The 16,102-nt window shown below is 41.4% G+C and overlaps 4 protein-coding genes across 7 annotated transcripts; 2 read left to right on the top strand and 2 right to left on the bottom strand.

Annotated features, from left to right (window-relative positions):
• Window positions 1–1,875: 1,875 nt before the first annotated feature.
• On the bottom strand, window positions 1,876–3,743 carry LOC116207671 (adenylate kinase 1, chloroplastic). Its single transcript, XM_031540723.1, has 4 exons — window positions 3,297–3,743; window positions 2,896–3,036; window positions 2,475–2,747; window positions 1,876–2,360 (listed from the first exon to the last, which is right to left on the bottom strand). The coding sequence occupies exons 1-4, from the start codon at window positions 3,726–3,728 to the stop codon at window positions 2,217–2,219; spliced, it is 990 nt and encodes a 329-aa protein (XP_031396583.1). The 5' UTR covers window positions 3,729–3,743; the 3' UTR covers window positions 1,876–2,216.
• A 101-nt stretch (window positions 3,744–3,844) lies between these two features.
• LOC116207670 (zinc finger CCCH domain-containing protein 11-like) lies at window positions 3,845–6,506 on the top strand. 2 transcript variants are annotated; one of them, XM_031540722.1, is made up of 8 exons: window positions 3,845–4,246; window positions 4,464–4,548; window positions 4,647–4,787; window positions 4,888–4,976; window positions 5,150–5,338; window positions 5,469–5,599; window positions 5,727–5,823; window positions 5,973–6,506. In XM_031540722.1, the coding sequence occupies exons 1-8, from the start codon at window positions 4,073–4,075 to the stop codon at window positions 6,141–6,143; spliced, it is 1,077 nt and encodes a 358-aa protein (XP_031396582.1). In that variant the 5' UTR covers window positions 3,845–4,072; the 3' UTR covers window positions 6,144–6,506. The 2 variants fall into 2 exon arrangements, with proteins under 2 accessions (XP_031396582.1, XP_031396581.1); XM_031540721.1 differs by having other exon boundaries at window positions 5,892–6,506.
• On the bottom strand, window positions 6,494–7,305 carry LOC116207672. The gene is made up of 2 exons (XM_031540724.1): window positions 7,017–7,305; window positions 6,494–6,900 (listed from the first exon to the last, which is right to left on the bottom strand). The coding sequence occupies exons 1-2, from the start codon at window positions 7,213–7,215 to the stop codon at window positions 6,632–6,634; spliced, it is 468 nt and encodes a 155-aa protein (XP_031396584.1). The 5' UTR covers window positions 7,216–7,305; the 3' UTR covers window positions 6,494–6,631.
• A 5,107-nt stretch (window positions 7,306–12,412) lies between these two features.
• On the top strand, window positions 12,413–15,703 carry LOC116209520 (protein REVEILLE 8). 3 transcript variants are annotated; one of them, XM_031543177.1, is made up of 9 exons: window positions 12,413–12,876; window positions 13,346–13,403; window positions 13,489–13,612; window positions 13,820–13,885; window positions 13,979–14,104; window positions 14,206–14,315; window positions 14,494–14,553; window positions 14,927–15,048; window positions 15,135–15,703. In XM_031543177.1, exons 1-8 carry the CDS (start codon window positions 12,698–12,700, stop codon window positions 15,017–15,019), a joined length of 816 nt encoding a protein of 271 aa, XP_031399037.1. In that variant the 5' UTR covers window positions 12,413–12,697; the 3' UTR covers window positions 15,020–15,048; window positions 15,135–15,703. The 3 variants fall into 3 exon arrangements, with proteins under 3 accessions (XP_031399037.1, XP_031399036.1, XP_031399035.1); XM_031543176.1 differs by having other exon boundaries at window positions 13,772–13,885; XM_031543175.1 differs by having other exon boundaries at window positions 12,414–12,876; window positions 13,706–13,885.
• Window positions 15,704–16,102: the final 399 nt, after the last annotated feature.

Raw genomic sequence — 16,102 nt, 5'->3', positions numbered from 1 at the left:
GTTGCTGAATCACTAAACGCTTTTTTTATTTAAATCTATCAAGTTAAGTAATTATTTCTGTATTTATTAAACAAATTAAATCGAAATAAGTGCTGAAATTGGCGTGACAATTATCAAACACCACCTTAATTGGGAATATTTCCAATTTATATTTACCTGCAAAAAAATAATTATATTCACATAAAATTTATAGAAATGTTTTAACACGTTAATAGCATTCTAATAACGAACCGATATTGTAAAACTCGATCTCAATCAGACTCTGACTTCCTATGGATGATATCTACCCAGTTTTGGTAATAATTGATGTTGGAAACTGAATGCAACAAACATTATTGGACAAACAAGTTTCTCTTTCTGATTTTTTTCAAAATTTTATTTTATGAATAACAATCAAGTTTCTCATTGCAACTTGACATGTCTTTTTACCAAATTTGATTCAACTAAGCGAAACTGCCTTCGGTGCCCTTCGTTAACAATTCAAAATTAAAATCATACTTCGCTATATTCCATTTCACTTTCAATTCAACGATAGTCATTTTTTTCTCTTGTTTAATAATAAATTCTCACATTTACTTATTCCTAACCATTATTATAATTAATTTTTTGATAATAAATTATCTATTTTCTTTTACATATATATATATATATATATCCACACTTTTATTATTTTCTCTCATTTAATAATAAGTTCTCACATCTGCTCTTTCCTAACTACTATTACAATTAATTTTTTTATAATAAATTTATCGTATACTATATACATCTAATATCTATTTTCGTCCCCTTTATATTAGAATAGAGTGGAGTATAATTCCAACTCCACTACCAATTGAACCAGAAATGTCTCACAGCTAGAAGTGATCATCGTCGCAACAGTCGGTCAAAAATGAACCCTGCTAAGTCCGGCCTAGTGGGAGAATGAGACCTGTTGGGCTCGTCCTGTTTGATCCGTAATCAACCTCCCAGTTAACATACCAGAGAAGCCCAGCCCAACCTAGGACGGACAAATGCGAGGAGGTCCGGCATCCCAAAATTTCTGATCCCACTGTTTCCCTGTGAACTGAAGACGGATAGCTTCACATCTTGTGTGATTTCCAGAACATGCAAAGGCATATTGTCGAAATTTATAGTTCACAATTCGAGTAAATCTCTTAATCTCTGGTAAATGAAGTCTCAGTTGGTACCGGAAAAATATAAAAGGACATAATTCCCGTGTTGTAAAGATACATCAAGATTTCGAAGATGTTATGATTCCCTCATTTCCACAACGTTAGCACATAAGCAACGAGAACAAAAGCTACACTGAACTGTTAGTCACACGAATATCGCTCTGCCAGTATCATGAATGCTGATAGAAAGCACATGGGCAAGGCATGGCAGAAATGACAAGGTACCAAATATTATGTATGGATCTACAGATATGTAGGGCTTCACCTATCCTGCACTGCCTGAACTCTTGCAGTCAAGAGCTGGTTTTTCTGCCCACTAAAATAATCAATTTATGCAGCTGTTTTAACTTACTGCTTGGCATACTCAAGCCAATCAGCTCGGCCAGCTGCAATAATACATTCCCAATCGATGCCCATTGAATCGAAAATCACAACACTTCGAATTCTCTGGGACATGTACAGAGTCCCAAATTGAAGAGGATATGTGGGTTTTTTGGAGTTCAATATCCAAGAACCCAAGGAAGAAAAGAGAGAGAGAGAGAGAGAGAGAGAGAGAGAGACGTTAAAGCACATGTTTATAAGCACAGTAAGGTATCAAGAAATCAGACACCGTAGCCAACTAATTTCTATGTTTTAATCTTCAATGAATTACCATTAGCTCATAAAACATATATGTAAATAGAGACATGTATGCACGGGGATGAATACAAGGACAGGAAGGGAAAATCCTTGAAATTGTTTGCAATTCAAGTAGCAGTCTGTGATTTATGAATGCTTATTACACTTCTGAGAGATTACCTCTTCAGCTAACATATCAATGGCATTTTTCGCTATCTCACGATAATACACTCGATCATTTATGCAAACATCCCAAGCCTCCCTGAAGATCACGGGAAGACTTGGTTCACAGGTATCTTATCTCACAGCAGAAAAGAAATGAAAGAGAAACTCTGCTCAAACAAAATTGTTGAATGCACTGTCCGTGCAAAGAATGATACTTTTACCTTTAAAAAGTAGGTGTAAAAGATTCAAAGTGTTAAGTTATCAAGCTGCGGCTGATCGTTTCTCCTCATAATCATCGAGATCGAGAGCTTCAAGTAACTTCGGCCAAGATTCTGGGATCCCACCAGGCAGGTCAAACTCTAGCAGCTTTCCTCGACTACAATAGAAATCCTCGACTGGCTGACTCTGCAAGCAGCCAATATAACAGAAATTATGCAATGAAGTATCATAAAAGGTGAAACCATATCTCATCCTTACTGCTCAACTCCAGTCCATGAGATAGAAGAAAAGCAATAATACCTTCTCACTGTATATACGAAGCCGCTCTCTCACTACTTCCTCGGTATCATCAGCGCGAGTGATGAGCTTCGACATGCAATTTGCTGGTGGAAGAAGAGGGGCCATACTGATAGCAGGGTTCCCATTCTCACCCTTCACATTGATGGAGGCCATGTTGAAATTCTTCCCGCACTGACTACAAAGTCTTCTCCCTAGGCATTTCTCTATCAAGACATCTTCCCTGAGCTTCAAGTTGACTACTAAATCAATGTCTATCATCCCCTCCAATATTTCCTGAGAACATGACAACAAATTTCCAACATGTAAAGACTACAACCCCTTTGCTCTCTAATCTCTACTACAGACACATCAGATATAAAACTTCCAGTGCTAATAAAATGTCGGTTGGCCAAAACTCAAGACGACGGATGTAGCAGCTTACCGCTTGTCTTATAGTGCGAGGGAAACCATCAAGGATAAAACCTGATTCGCCTTTAGCTTCCCCAGCCTCGAGCCTCTTTGATAATAAGCTCAGAACGATTTCATCTGACACCAGCTTGCCTTGATTTACAATCTCCTTGAGCTAAGATAGAAGGAGAACAATCATCAAACAATTTCCACAAAAGACAGGCTGCATCCATCACGAGAATGCCGATGAGCACTATATACTGACAGCACTCAACTTCCGACAGCAAGTTAGTTATCTATAAAAATTTATATATCCCACGTTTGAAGAAAACGAGGAAACTTTGCAATAGCTCAGAATTTTTTACAATGCAGCAGATCCTAAAACTAGCTCAAATTTTGATCAAGAGTCAAGCTACTTCGACACGAGTGATGTACCTGATCAGAAAGCGCGCCGGAGGAGGAGAGCTCATCGCGGACGAGATCGCCGGTGGCGATGTGAGGGACGCCGAGGAGGTTGCAGAGCCGGCTCGCGTACGTGCCCTTCCCCACGCCAGGACAGCCTAGGAACACCCACTGCACGTTCCTGTCCTTCGGATCTCTCCGAGTGAGGTTGGGAGAGAAGGTAAAAGGAGGAGGAGAGATCTGACTGTCAGAGTGGGACGCCGGGGCCGATGAAGACGAGCACCTCTGGAGGAAGGAAACGGAGACGCGGGATGTCAGGGGAGCCCTCGGCAGGAGGCGGGTCAGGGCAGCCATTGGGGGTTCGATCTCAGCTGCTGCGGCGGAGACGGGGGGAGAGGGAGGAGAGGGCGAACCGGCGACTGACGGATATAGAAATGGAGAGGCTGCGCGCCGGTGGGAAATCATTGAGCTAACCCTAAAAAGGTCGCCAACAGTTAAAATTGGAGGCCCAGTGGGCCGCGGGCCCCTGAGCTCTCTCCAACGACTTTTCAATCTTTCCGTCAGTTGGCCTAACGAACTTTACGTTTCAAACCAGGAAACCCCGACGTCCCGCCACGTCGACGGCAGAGCCAGGGGTGGATCGGTAAATTCGCGGTCGCCACTCCCGTCGTAGCTTCTCGATCCAGCTGAAATAGACGTGCAACAGCGTTTTCTAGCTTGCTTCCCTTCATCGGAGCTCCGGCCGGTAACCATCGAAATCCATCGAGTGAAGGAGGAGGAGGAGATTGAGGAGTGGATGCCGACAAGAGATGCCGCCGAAGCAGGCCTCGAAGAAAGCCGATTTGGCGAAGAAGCAGAAGATCGTCGAGGACAAGACCTTCGGGCTGAAGAACAAGAACAAGAGCAAGAATGTCCAGAAGTACGTCCAGAACCTCCAGCAGACCGTACAGCCGAAGCCTGATCCTTCCAAGGTCGCCGCCAAGGTGTGTAGTAAAGTATTCACCTCTTGCACTCCGTTTTCCACTTATTTTGCTGTTTTTCGCCTGAAAAACCAAGGAATCGTCTCTTCCGATGGGGTATCCAGCTTGTCTCCGGATTGGAAGAGTCATAGGATTTCTTTTGAGCTTGTAAAACTAGCACTTACGAGTTTGTGTGATTCTATGACTGTCGGACGGTATGTGAATCATTCGTGTGTTGCAGAAGAAGAAGGATGAAGGCAAGGCTAAAGAGAATGAGCTGAACGATTTGTTCAAGGTCGCCGTCAGTCAGCCCAAAGTACCCGTCGGTAATGTCTCTGCTTCCATGTCCGGCCCTTTCATGGATATTGATCATGAAGTAGAAGATGAAGCCTAACCCGGAAATTCGCACTGGGATGATAATTAGGTGTTGATCCCAAGTCTATCTTGTGTGAATTCTACAAGGCGGGGCAGTGTGCTAAAGGTTTCAAGTGCAAATTCTCGCACGATTTGAATGTTCAGCGTAAAGGAGAGAAGATTGATATTTACAGTGACAAGCGGGATCAGGGTATCCACAAGTCCTTCTTTTTGCAATTAATTCGTTCACTATAGTGTGGTTTCTGTATGCGATATGGTGTATGAACTCCTTGTTAAATTTGTTTGTATAGGAACCATGGAGGACTGGGATCAAAGGACCTTGGAGAAGGTGGTGGAGTCGAAGAATGAGGAGTACAAACAGAATAAACCCACCGATATCGTAAGTTACTCATGCCCTTGGTCAGGTAGTACTGCTGAAGATTTGGAACGTAACCAAGAACAGAGGGATGATAAGAAATCAGAAGTAGTAGGAACATCGAAAAACAGATGTGTTGGAAAGTGTTAAAATTGGGTGGTATGAAGTAACTGATGCGGATCTGTTTATAAATGCAGGTCTGTAAATACTTTCTGGAGGCAGTGGAGAAGAAACAATATGGCTGGTTTTGGGTATGTCCGAATGGCGGCAAGGACTGCCACTATAGGCATGCACTTCCGCCTGGATATGTCCTGAAGTCTCAGATGAAAGCACTGATTGAGGAAGAAAGTGAGAAGACCCCCCTTGAGGAAGAAATCGAAAATCAGGTGGTCTTTTGTTCATTAACCTCAGTTCCTTTTCAGAGGGATGTGCGCGTACAGTCACAACGATAACCATTTGCTTTGTTTTCCAAAAACAACTAACTTGCAGAGCTAAATTTTCTGGTTTTTGTTACAGCGAGCTAATATAAAGACTTCAACTCCTCTGACTCCTGAGCTGTTCATGAAATGGAAGAAGAAAAAGATGGCTGAGAGAGATGCTAACTTGGATGCACTTAGAGCTGAGAGGGCTAAGAATGACCGCATGAGGTAACGCAGGAGCCTTAATCTGTTTGATATATGTTTGCATGTCGCTATTGAGAGAATTAAAGAGAGTGATGATTTAATCTGGAAGATGGTCCACAAACCCATTAAAATTTTGCTGTGTGTTTTTCAGTGGACGGGAGCTGTTCCTGTCAGATTCTAGCGTGTTTGTCGATGATGTTGAGGCATATGAGAAGTACCTACGAGAGGAAGAATTTCACAAAAATATGGTAAGCTCTCCCTTGAAATTTGCTACACCAAGTCAGTCCGTCACATGTTAAATCATATTTTTTTGCAGTTGAACTACGGAGGCTCTACTTCCTGTGAAATCATCGGTTCTGCTCAGTGCTTGTGTTCTGATTTGTTTTCTCGCTCTCAGGGTGATGGCAGTTCCAGTGGAGAGGGACCTAGTGCTCCAGCAACTGATGCCGGCGACTCAGAAGGTCCTCTTGAGGAGGATGGTGATGACCTGGACATCAATGAGTTGAACGAGCTGGAGGAAAGCTTGTCAAAATCTGTAAAGATCAACGAGTCAGGTACTAACTCGTAATCCTGAAGCAGATTCATCTGGCACCAGAGTCTCCTAGTCGCAGTTGAGCAACCAGAGCTGCTCCTCGGTCTCTTGATCATTCTGCTAAGATCTTTCTGCCTGCGAGCTGACCTCGGGTGCCTCAGGTTCAGGTCCTAATATGAGCCAACTATGCAATAGCAGTCTTCTTTGTACAACTATATCATATATAGTATAAATTACGGGGGGCAACCGATGTCCATCAACCAGTCCGTCTATCGAGCGATCGGGTTTGCCCTCCTGCTATTGAGTGGTGATCCATAGTGTTCTAATTAGAGTACATAATGTAATAATGCAATTTGTCGTAGAATCAAGAAGAACTACTCCAGCGATTAATTCAGAGAATTGCTGCTTGTCCCGTTACCGATTCAAAACTTTTCGTTCTTCAGACAATGCCGCTGATTCAATAGACAACAGTAACTCTATACAGCTAAGTACATAAACAGAAGGGGTATTCGACTGAAACGCGTTCACTTGAGAGGGGCCAGAATGGTGTAGATCAGAAGAAACGTCACTAAAATGATGGCCAAGACCAATGTGAACTGGGGGCTGGTCCATAGCCTGAGGTTCGACCTCTCGATTCTCTTGATGGGATCGACTTCCTCGGAGAGGGGGTACTCCGACCGCCTCGGGTTCCAGCTCACGTACTTGTTGGGCGAGAACTGCGAGAAGATCGTCTTCTTCCCCTGCTTCCTGAAGTTGGACCACGCCTTGTCCCAGTCGGTCGACATGTTCTCTCCTGAAACATCAATCGTAACTCGTCATCCTAAATCGACAGACAGAACAGAATACGAATATGCAACGATCCTTCCAGGAATCAACGCGACATTTTCAAGCTTTAAATGAACTGCGAACCTTTCTTGTCGCTGTTGCTATCGCCATTGTTTTGGGGCCGAGGAGACGAAGGACCCCTCCGAGAACAGTAGGGCTTGAGAAGCAAAGGAGGAGTTGGAGGAGGAGAAGGCAGACGAGGAGAGAGAGGAGATCGGTGTGGGCTTCTTGACGGAAGGCCGTGAGAAGAAGCAGAGCCTCCGAATCGGGAGAGAATATCCATTGTCGTGTCTCTCCTCTGCCTCTGTCGCTGCTGCTCCCACTACTTTTCCATTTCCTCTCTCATTTTTTGATTTAATTAAATTAATAAATTAATTTTTATGGATACGGGGCTTCGCTTGCAGAAGCAGAAGAATGAGTAGAATATCTACTCATTCGGAGGGCGACACGTCCCTTGGGAGGTTCCGGTGTTGGGCCGACTGGGCCCGTCGGATTGATTGTTGAAAGCGCTCTCAATCGGCATCGACGAAGCCATACTGGTCCCGTTATCGGCCTGATCGGTTGTCCGGATTGAACGGATTGGATTCAATCCACCGGAGATCGAGCTAGTCCAGTCCCTGCTGCATGGTCGTGTCTTTTTCGCACCTAACCAAGCTTGCAAGTATCTGACATGAACTCACAGTATTGCTTACTTGAGATGTTACCTCAGCATCTGGCATTTATTATCACAAGTGCAGGCCGGGATCACGGAAAGAACCAATGCAAACTCGAACTTGAAGAAATTTCGGTTTTCAGGAGTTCTCTCCATAAACAACCCTAATAACAATATCAAACACAATCTATGCATAATCCCGCATGATTGTAGGTCAGTATCGGCTCCGATACCACATGTAATAATTGCGGATGGACCTATTATTCAAAAGTGATAACTGCTAATAAAATCATCAGACTTTGCATATGTAAATTTCAGGTCCCTTCTTCACACAACAGACGTGGGATTTGGAGCGTAACGGCCCATCCATTACAAATCGGCTTAATTCCCAATTAACACATCAATTAACGCAACATAATTTGAAGGTTCCTCCCTCTTGTAAGAGTCTTCAACTAGAAGATTGAGCAGCTGGGCCCACGTGATAGAAACATGAAAGGCCCAGCAACTTCGCCTTCCTGCTCCCGTGGGCCCCGCCCATGTTGCCATGCCGCATTTGTGGCCCTTTATTTATTTATTTTTTGCTAACTCGGAGTGTTCGGAATTCGCCCGACTAATTCCCGGGACTCTTTCGGCGACACACGGAGCGGGTAACTACGTCAAAGGCGCTCCGGTGGCCCCAAAGAAATTTGAACCCAGGTCTTAGTGCAAACTTGAGTACACATTAACCATTAGGCCGAATCTCTTGCAGCTGTGACCCTTTATTTATTGTTTGTTCTATTTGGGTCCCCAAATTTTTCAATGATATAAATAATAATATATTTTTGGAGTTTCTGCCTCAAGTAGGTAAGTTGGACTGACATACATACACAACAAAAGTAGGTGTGATCTGAGCAATGGATTCCCCATGACACGTGTCCAAAGATCCCAGCAGTTGAAAAGTCTGCGTGACCAATAGAGCGGTTTGCTTTAGATTTGGTTTCCTACGTGGCGCCCTTATCTATCGAACATCAAAAAGATTGGACCGGGTAAAATGGTAAGTTTCATCCACATTTATTTTTATTTATTTATTTAATCATCCCGGCAAAAAATATAAATTACATATATATATATAAATTTAATTAGCTTTCACATGAAAAAAAGTATAAGAAGTCATGGCATAGAAAAAATATATCAAGCGTAAATGAGTAATAATCGAACCTGTGAGATTATAATGGTTTTTTTAATTTTCAAGTACTTCGACTGAATACTATTCAATTAAATGAATGAGTAACACTCTTCAAATATTCTTTCGTAGTTAAGGGGTCTAAATAAATATATGGTAGAATTAATAGGAAAAAAAAGAAGAAAATGATTGTATGATAATGCAACTATTGCAAAGGATTTTTTTAATGACAAAATTATACTTGATTAGTCTCCTTCCCATAATTGGTACACAAACTTGATGTATGCTCTGATGATGTCATATATTTTGATCAAAGGAATATACAAGATATTAGATGGAATTGTCTTGTAGATCGTACAATCTTACCATGGATTGATTATATTTGTTGCATTGAGCTACCAGCTAGACATTGATAAACATCTAAGCCGCCGACTCTCGTGGGGAAGCATACAAGTTGAACGAGTTCTTCTGAATGTCTTCTTATATCTAGTAAAGTCCCACCCTATTATAGCTTAAATGAGATTGTGCAACTTTAACTTCATTATTTGATCACCCCTTTCACATATAATATGGCGTATATGCTGCAACATGGAGAAACTTAAATAATCTTTGCTTTCTTGTAATGAATAATTTTTGTTTTGGCCATTTGCTAGAAGATTTAAATAGGTTTTTTTTTTCAAATTGAGAATAAATATGACGTGATTCTGCATGGGGGGGAAGTCAAATGACGTGGTCACGTGATTGTAATCTAGAAGGAAAGGGAGGCGGCAAACGGAACAACACGTGACAGGTACGGATGGAGATAATATGGGGAAGAGTGAGACGAGAGTTTGGGTTCTCAAACACCCAAACATTGGAAAATTAGTGGACCTTGTCGACTCACACGTCAGCATCAACTAAATCTCCTCCTGGGCCCCACGCAACTTCCTCGCCTTTGTGTTTGTTTGGCGATTATTTCATTTCATCGGCCCTCCTCTCTCCCGCCGAGTAGACGGATGCGCGGGGATTTGTCAACCTCCACGGCGCGAGCGGGAATCCGAGATTAATTAATTAATTAATTAATTAATTAATAAGTTCAATAAACAAAGAAATGGATCAATTGAAAAGTACCCCTCGACTATGGGTTCAATTGAAAATAATGTTTCCACGATGTCTGAATTTTGACAATTAGCCTCCGAAATAGTGAATTGTTTTTCAATGGTTCATCCTTATCGTTGCGATTTAAATTTATTAAATTTGATTACAATAACATACATAGCCTTCTTTCGTCCTTGTAGTTTATGCTACGAGAGATCATGTTCCTTCAATTTTGGGTTGTATGTAATATTTTCACAATATAAAAACAATGACAAATAACTTTGACACTTAAATTCACGACAGTCTAAAATAAAATCACAAAAGATTAGGAGGCTAACTGCCAAGATACGAAGCTTAGAGGGCAACTCGCACTTCAACCTAAAATGCAGGAGAATAATTTCCAAAAGCTTAAGAGGGTTTTTTTTTTTTATGGAGATTCTTGTCTTTAGCTGCTGATTCCACGTTTTACATTATTATTTTTACATTGGCAATTTTCCAATTTGCTCTGTCACAGTGAGGTTGAGAAAAGGCCCTAATATTGAGTTACTGTACAGGTTTTTTTTTTCATTGTTTTAATAATTTGAGTCATTTGATTATGACCAATACGAAAGGGATGGCATCTTTAATTGCAGATTGTGAGTTTATCCTCCAACATCACTTGCCCTCATCAAGCACATTAGTTGTTGAGCCTCTAATCCATTTGCTCCTGTCCCCTGTTCTAATGATACTTTTTTTGATAAGTTGTTCTAATGATACTTATTAGTGACAAAATGAATTGCTTTTGAGATGACTTGGTTTTTCTGGCAGTTGCACAATTTAGGCCCATGCACGCAAATATATGTTTTTCTTCTTCTTTTTTTTTTCATATTGTGCAACCGAACTTTCGGCAACAATACGTTTAATGAGTTCGTACTCGCTATTCTTATAGTTAAATCATAATTCTGATAAACCGTTACATTATGATATCCTTGGTGAGGTATAGATTTTTTTGGTGCTTTTCAGTAATTTGAAGGAGTCTTTTGAGGTACCAATTACTTGCTGGAAGCAAGTAATTGGTCTTTATTAGTCTAAGATTTTACCATCTTTATTAGTCTTTTTTGCTGGAAGCACTACAATACTCCAATTACTTGCTGGTTGGCATATTAGAACAGGTACCAGACAGGTTTATTGTGTCAACTGTCAATAAACACCCATATATTATCACTTCTTAATGATTTTATTCTGATTTTCCTTCGAATAAAAATAAACGGATGTATGTATGTATGTATGTATATATATATATATATCTGTGAGTATTAGAATTGGCATGGGATAGGTTTATGTTTTCTAACATTAGTGTTTTTTTTTTTTTTGTGAATTTTCCGACATAAATATTGACTTCTCTTATTTATCCGTTATACGAGAAATGGATTACAGGCCTCGAGACAGCTGGAGGACAGGGAGGCTTTCAAGTTAACTATCTCATGCTTTGCGTATCAGAAGTTGGTCTTGAAAAATGCATGAACTCATCGTGTTGGGATAAACATATGTACGCATAGAGATTATGTGTAGAATTTTCAAGAAACTTACATTGCATCTGATCTAATATTCACACCAATAGGAACATAATTTATTTGGAATAGGTTTATGTCTGTTGAGGCACTTGATAAAGTGTTTTTTCTTAACGGAGGATAGGGAAAAGGAATTACGAGAAATGCTTGTTTAATATTCTAACATCAATAATCAATTTGAAAAAATTGGCAAATATTCTTACCGTTTAATAGCTTATAATTGAGAATGATGAAAGCTGCGATATGGCAACATATGCAAATCGCTCTATCATTTGAGTGATCAGTGTATGATGTCTGCGAAAACCGTTACATAATCTTCATGTTCTTAACCATGCCAATTTAATCAAATCATCAAATAAATCAAGTAAGAGACTTCCAATTTATTTAAGAAAGTGCCACGCCTATATTGACCTATAATATTTAGTAAACATCACTTTACCGTATTATGTTATATAGGTTATGAAATGTGGCCACCTAGCTAAACCAGAGACAACTAATCGCACATAATATCAGTACTAAAATTGATTATGATTGATTGACCTGAAAACATAAAGTTGACATAATATTATATTGTATCACTTTATGCTTTGTGGATCTTAACTTGATTTTGATATGTTGATTAAGCAAAGTATTTAGTCCCATTAATAATGCAACTAACACAAATATTGCACGTGCTATTACACTAGTATATAACAAAAGAGCACGGGTAGTCGCATGAGAATTGAATTTGAAATTTCTTAGTTATCAAATGAGAGTGTGCACGTATTTTGTTATATTATATTTTTTAGGAGGAATTTAGAAGAAGGGATTTAGAGGGAGACACTTTTGCTTCATTTCCCTTCGTAGTAAAGAAATTCGCCACTCTCCAAATTAGGAAAATTTTGAAGAAATTATACACTCCATCGTACTATCCTCCCCTCCCTTCTGCTCTCATCTCCTTCCCCGAAATACTCCCAAACACACCTTGAGAGGGACCTTGGGATATAAGGCACGAAAAGTTTAGAGGGCGTTTTAGAATTAAGATAACTTCTAGAAAGACGAGGAAAAGAAGAAAATCGGCGTGGAGGGGTTGGGGCCAAGTGGCCGAGGAAATGAATGGCCTGAGTTGCTTCACAGCTCGGCCCCTCTCCTCCTCCCACCATCACCACCACCTCCTCCACCTCCACCTCTACCTCCACCACCCAAAGTCCTCACAGCTCACACCCACACACGGTAGACTTCTTCATCCCCCCAAAGTCCTCCACTCTCTCTCTCTCTCTCTCTGTAGCTGCGCGCGGCCTCGAAGTGAACTGATGATCCTCGAGCTGGAGTTGCCTCCGCCGCCATGAACTCCAACTCCTCATCGTCGAACCCGCCGTCCATGGCCACGTCGACCGCGTCGGCCCCGGCGACCACCGCTGCCGACAGCTCCGGGAAGAAGGTGAGGAAGCCGTACACCATCACCAAGTCCAGGGAGAGCTGGACCGAAGAAGAGCACGACAAGTTCCTCGAAGCTCTTCAACTGTACGTACCTCTCTCTCTCTCTCTCTCTGGCTCGCTCGAGGCGCTTGGTGTTATCAATCTATTCCAGAAATTGAATTCAGTATGATTCGATGCCAAATTTCTGTTATTCCTTCTCTTCTCTGCCAAGTATAACTGTCGAGGGATTCTAGTTCGTTCCTCTGTTCCATTGGACGACAACAATCGATTGAAGAGTGCTACCATTTGCTCCTGTCCGGCGCCGGTTGATTTGATCCATAATTGAGCTTTTTGTTTGCATTTGAAGTGTTATACTGAACTATCTTTCGATTAAAGTTACATTGAGTGCGATCTTCTCCATCGAAATTCCGACCGGTTGCTCGAGTTTTCCACTGGTTGAAGGCTTTAAACTTTTCGAGTTCAGACATTTTTTTTTTGGGAGCGAACTGTGTGATATTGCAACCTGAAGTTCGGCATTGATGTTTTTTTTTTTACTTCTCTGCACATTGTTTAGATTTGATCGTGATTGGAAGAAAATTGAAGATTTTGTGGGCTCGAAGACCGTAATACAGGTGGACTGTGACCACAAGCGTGGGTAGCTATGTTGACATAATTCGTGAGCTGCTTGTCTCAAGTTCTGAGAGATTCATCTTGCAGATCAGAAGTCATGCCCAGAAGTATTTCTTGAAGGTCCAGAAGAACGGGACAGTTGCACATGTGCCTCCTCCCCGCCCAAAGCGCAAAGCGGCTCATCCTTACCCTCAAAAGGCATCTAAAAATGGCAAGCCTCTTTCATATTTATGGGATGCATGTATGCCAGTCCTCAGTTTTCAATTGGGTTCTCAATAAATTATTTCGTGATATGATATGGCAGTCTTAGTGCCTTTACAAGCATCGGCTGTTCATCCTTCTTCAATTAGAGCTTTCACAATTACGCCAGGGAATGCTCAGTGGGATGACTCTTCCATTCTGATAAGCTCTTCATCAGGCAATACTATACCAGGCCTGGACGAGTTCACCAATTTGCAAGTGGCTGAAGGCGTGAAACCCTTATGTATGTCTTTCTTTACCATGTGAATTTTATACTGAACCCTTCTCCGGTGGAACTTTCCAGCACTTATTCTGGCATAAAACATTACTGATTCAGCTGATGTTGGATCAAAGGGGGCAGCAAGGATTAATAACAGCAGTGTCAGTGGCGTTGGAAGCACAAGTAGAACGCTTCCTAGCTCTGACTTGTCAAAGCCGAAAAGGCAGGGTCAAGTGCTCCATGGTAACTCAAATGTCAATTACAATCCATTTCTCTTTCTTTTGGCTCATTGCCCTCAATAATTCATTGAAGGGCTTCCCATCATCGCATAATGGATTTTGCAGGCTTACCTGATTTTGCTGAAGTTTACAGCTTCATTGGGAGTGTCTTTGATCCAGAGAGCAATGGTCATGTGCAGAAGCTAAAGGAAATGGATCCCATTAATTTCGAGACAGTGAGTATCTTCTAGCCTATCAATAGCCTCTCATTCTTGAGTATTTTGCATCTCCAGAAAATTGTGCGTGATAGAAGAAGATGGCTAAAAGATCTAAAGCTCTGCAGTGCCGTACGCTTTCATCTTTTTATGCTGAGTCATCCTCTCTGCCTCTATAATTGACTGGTGATTTGTGCAGGTATTGTTGTTGATGAAAAACTTGACATTCAATTTGTCAAACCCTGATTTTGAGCCAATTGTAAGTATTGAACTCTAGTCCACATTTGATATCTCCTTACCATAGTAGTTTTCCGATATGCAATTGCTAGCCTCTTCGAATATACTAGTTGGCTGAAGTAGGACATGTTATTATGCCTTCCTTGAAATGGAGCACTACTTCTTAGGAACAGGCTCTGATACTTTTGCATGATCTCAAAGTCTGTAGGGAAGATACGGAACTAACTAGCTGAAAGCCATACCGAGTGTTTCTACAAATACTTACAAACTGCCATAAGGGAAAACGGTCTAGCAGGCTACATAGTATCTGCTTCACACACACAATCTTTGGCAACATGGAAATTTTAAGTTTTTGTCTTGAAGTTCACTGAACTAATACATCTCTTTTGGTCCAGAGAAAAGCTCTCTCCTCCCATGATATCAACACCAAAACTGGGGCGGTCTCTCTGGGAGTCCTCACTGGGAATCAAAGCGACGCTTGCAGTTAAATAGCTTAGATCATCGAGTTATTGCAAAAGTATTTCTGCCTCCATTTCACTTGCCCCCCCATAAATTTATGCTCCAAAAACTGACTGAAGCTAAACCACGATCCTCTCCTTTCAGCTACCACAAAGATCCCATGATTCTTATACGGCGTCCCTCGAAGTTCGTATGCTTCCATATATTTAGGAATCATGGGATGGAACCGGGATTGGAAGAGAACATCTGTGGACTGCCGAGGTGCATATGATGAGAGGAGCATAATTGCCCAGGTCATCTTATGGCCCTCATGCTTATGTATCTAGAGATATAGAAGATGACCCCTTTTGACCTGAGAAGTTTGTGTATATCTTCTTCGATATAAGATATAATTCTTTCTTTCTTTCTGGGTCACTACTTCGCCTCCCCCCCTTGTATAAGTGTGCGATGTCTATTTTGGCCGAACGGCAATGTAACACCAAGTCCAACCGGTCTTTTAGTCTCTCTTTCATCCTTTTTTGCCATTTCCCGGGAGCTCTGTAGGGTGGATTTGGCTATTTTGTTCTTGTTTCTCCGTTTCAGGCTTGACCTTGGCCGGAGAAATATATACCGTGCTATGTTCATGTAATGCAGGCTGCAGCTTCTCGTAGGTAACATTCAGAGTCAAGTGAATGCCAACTTTATGAAGCTTCCTTGCTTTTGTGTTGTTTAAAGCATCTTCTTTTTCGTTCTTGCCTTGTAGGGGTAGGTTCTTGTTTGGATTCAATCAGTGCAATCATATCTTCCTAGGTCCTGTAGGATAAAGTCCATTTCCCAATTATTCAGTTTGAGATTCCGGCATCTCATCTCAAATCGTGATCCATCGAATTGGGACGGATTAGATGAACCGTCTTATCCCACACCGCGAATCCATTTCATTCTTCTTCACACTGCATTCTACAAAGCTTGCCTTTTAGGATAACTTTAATCGGATTCTCGTTCCAAATAACAACTAAAGTCCGGCCTTTTGTGGTCGAACAGATTCCTTTTAAAGTCATAACAAAATATGGGTTGAAGTGGCTTTACAATGTCATAGATTTGCCTATGTACTGGTTCAAATTGACGCTAGATTT

The sequence above is a fragment of the Punica granatum genome, chromosome 5 (assembly GCF_007655135.1).
Source record: "Punica granatum isolate Tunisia-2019 chromosome 5, ASM765513v2, whole genome shotgun sequence".
Classification (NCBI taxonomy): domain Eukaryota; kingdom Viridiplantae; phylum Streptophyta; class Magnoliopsida; order Myrtales; family Lythraceae; genus Punica; species Punica granatum.
Note: the sequence above shows the minus strand (reverse complement) of the source record. Positions and strands in the feature narration are given on the sequence as shown.

Excerpts from the sequence above, each read along its gene's own strand:
- LOC116207671 (XM_031540723.1), bottom strand. The coding sequence starts at position 3,728 with ATGATTTCCCACCGGCGCGCAGCCTCTCCATTTCTATATCCGTCAGTC. Across the intron at positions 2,748-2,895 it reads CTCGCACTATAAGACAAGCG|GAAATATTGGAGGGGATGAT; the intron begins GTAAGCTGCTAC and ends TCATGTTCTCAG. Across the intron at positions 2,361-2,474 it reads TTCGTATATACAGTGAGAAG|AGTCAGCCAGTCGAGGATTT; the intron begins GTATTATTGCTT and ends GGCTGCTTGCAG.
- LOC116207670 (XM_031540721.1), top strand. The coding sequence starts at position 4,073 with ATGCCGCCGAAGCAGGCCTCGAAGAAAGCCGATTTGGCGAAGAAGCAG. Across the intron at positions 4,977-5,149 it reads AGAATAAACCCACCGATATC|GTCTGTAAATACTTTCTGGA; the intron begins GTAAGTTACTCA and ends TTATAAATGCAG. Across the intron at positions 5,600-5,726 it reads GCTAAGAATGACCGCATGAG|TGGACGGGAGCTGTTCCTGT; the intron begins GTAACGCAGGAG and ends TGTGTTTTTCAG.
- LOC116207672 (XM_031540724.1), bottom strand. The coding sequence starts at position 7,215 with ATGGATATTCTCTCCCGATTCGGAGGCTCTGCTTCTTCTCACGGCCTT. Across the intron at positions 6,901-7,016 it reads TAGCAACAGCGACAAGAAAG|GAGAGAACATGTCGACCGAC; the intron begins GTTCGCAGTTCA and ends TTGATGTTTCAG.
- LOC116209520 (XM_031543175.1), top strand. The coding sequence starts at position 12,698 with ATGAACTCCAACTCCTCATCGTCGAACCCGCCGTCCATGGCCACGTCG. Across the intron at positions 13,613-13,705 it reads TCAAAAGGCATCTAAAAATG|TCTTAGTGCCTTTACAAGCA; the intron begins GCAAGCCTCTTT and ends ATGATATGGCAG. Across the intron at positions 13,886-13,978 it reads TGAAGGCGTGAAACCCTTAT|CTGATGTTGGATCAAAGGGG; the intron begins GTATGTCTTTCT and ends TTACTGATTCAG.